The sequence below is a fragment of the Eimeria maxima genome, genomic scaffold, assembly GCF_000499605.1.
Source record: "Eimeria maxima Weybridge genomic scaffold, Emw_scaff2533, whole genome shotgun sequence".
NCBI lineage: Eukaryota > Apicomplexa > Conoidasida > Eucoccidiorida > Eimeriidae > Eimeria > Eimeria maxima.
In genome coordinates, this window is record NW_013563736.1 from 1 (window position 1) to 1,744 (window position 1,744).

At 51.5% G+C, this 1,744-nt stretch overlaps 1 protein-coding gene across 1 annotated transcript; it reads left to right on the forward strand.

The window, feature by feature from the left end:
• Positions 1-598: 598 nt before the first annotated feature.
• On the forward strand, positions 599-1,250 carry EMWEY_00058820 (hypothetical protein, conserved; the record flags this gene model as incomplete). Its single annotated transcript, XM_013478023.1, has 3 exons — positions 599-667; positions 839-956; positions 1,177-1,250. The coding sequence occupies 3 exons, from the start codon at positions 599-601 to the stop codon at positions 1,248-1,250; spliced, it is 261 nt and encodes an 86-aa protein (XP_013333477.1).
• Between the last annotated feature and the right edge of the window lie 494 nt (positions 1,251-1,744).

Consider the following 1,744-nt stretch of genomic DNA (forward strand, 5'->3'; position numbering starts at 1 on the left):
CAGTTTGGAGGTTAGCTCGTAGACAACACCTGGATGCTTCTCTGTAGGCCGGTACAGAAGAAGAGCAGCCCGAGCCTCCAGATGTTACTTTGGAGGAGGAATATATTCACCGATATCCTTTATGCAATGTTTGCTTATATAGTCCACTTCCACTTTTCACGGCCATCCAGTTTTGATTTCCGTTGAACTTTCAGTGTGTGGCAAGACGTTTGCCAAGGAGGCGGGTGCAAGTCCTGATGCGAGCGCGTTCGCACAGTGGTTTGCCTAACGAAGGTGGGCGTACGATAAACGAGACGTGTGCATCGTTTGCCTGAACCGAAGCGTACACACACGTTATACGTTGGCGAACGTAACCGGCGTGTGGTGTCAAAGATAGCCTCCACCGGCAGTTGGAACTGGCTAGGCTGGAGTAGGAGATGGGTTGTGTAGTTGTAGTCTGAGAGTGGCACTCGCAGTTCAGTGCACTCTCTGGAATAGTTTGCATTCGCATGCGGGTCCACAGGAGGTAGGTTTGGGCGACATGAGAAGGAGGAAGGTTTCCTGTACAAGCATGTGACAGAACGGTGTTAACACCAGCAACTGCTGAGAGTTTTGGCAGATGCTTGTTTCCGCAGTTGGGCACGGCAACGCACTGCGTGAGGACGACCACTTAAGTGTGCGAAGGAAGGTATGCAATTGTGCCTTTCCCAAAGCGGTTGGATGCATTCATGGTGAAGACATTAGATGCTGCCGATTTTATTTGGCGTGGATTGGCAAAGAAATGCTTGTGAAGGGGAGGAATAGCTTGCGTGTATGAAAAGGTGCAGCGGGTTTTTCGTGTGATGCCTGCCTTGTTCAGGGAGTGTACAGGGCAGTGCAGGACTCGGTTGACAGGGTGGCGAACTGCGCAGCAGAGGTTCACAGGGCTGCTGCTACTGGTGCACAGGGTGCGGTGGTGTGGCTGAGGCAGTTGGATGGTATGTTGGCTCGGTGCTGCTATTATTGGGTGAAGCGGAGCGTAGCAGCTGTTTTAAGTGAATTCTTTCTCCGAAGTGCCAGCATTGTCAGAAACTCCATTGCTCCGGTCTGTGAATGCTTCCGGTATACGTTACCCTTTCGGCACTGGTTCCTCCACAGGGTTCATTGAAGTGAATTCGGAGTGTGCTTCGACATGTGGCAAACTGTTTGCCTTAGCAGCTGGTGAAATGTATGGTGGAGCTGCCTGGTTGTTCAGAGGCTCAACAGGGTTGTTTCGACAACAAGGGGTGTAAATGGGTTGCCAATGCAGCGCGTGCAGCCCTAAGGGGTGTTTGCATTCGTAGCATACGCAGGCCGTTTGGAAGTTTGCGGCTGCCGTATGCACAGTCCAGGTTGGACTAGGACATGCGTTGCGTGCTGTCATGTGTGGGGGGTATTCGCAGTTCAGTGCACTCTGCGGAATAGTTTGTACTCGCATGCGAGTTCGCAGGAGGTAGGTTTGGGTGACATGACAAGGAGGAAGGTTTCCTGTACAAGCATGGGGACAGAACGGTGTTAATACCAGCGCGTGCTGAGAGTTTTGGCAGATGCTTGTTTCCGCAGTTGGGCACGTCAACGCGCTGCATCAGGACGAGCACTTAAGTGTGCGAAGGAAGGTATGCAATTGTGCCTTTCCCAAAGCGGTTGGATGCATTCATGGTGAAGACATTAGATGCTGCCGATTTTATTTGGCGTGGATTGGCAAAGAAATGCTTGTGAAGGGGAGGAATAGCTTGCGTGTATGAAA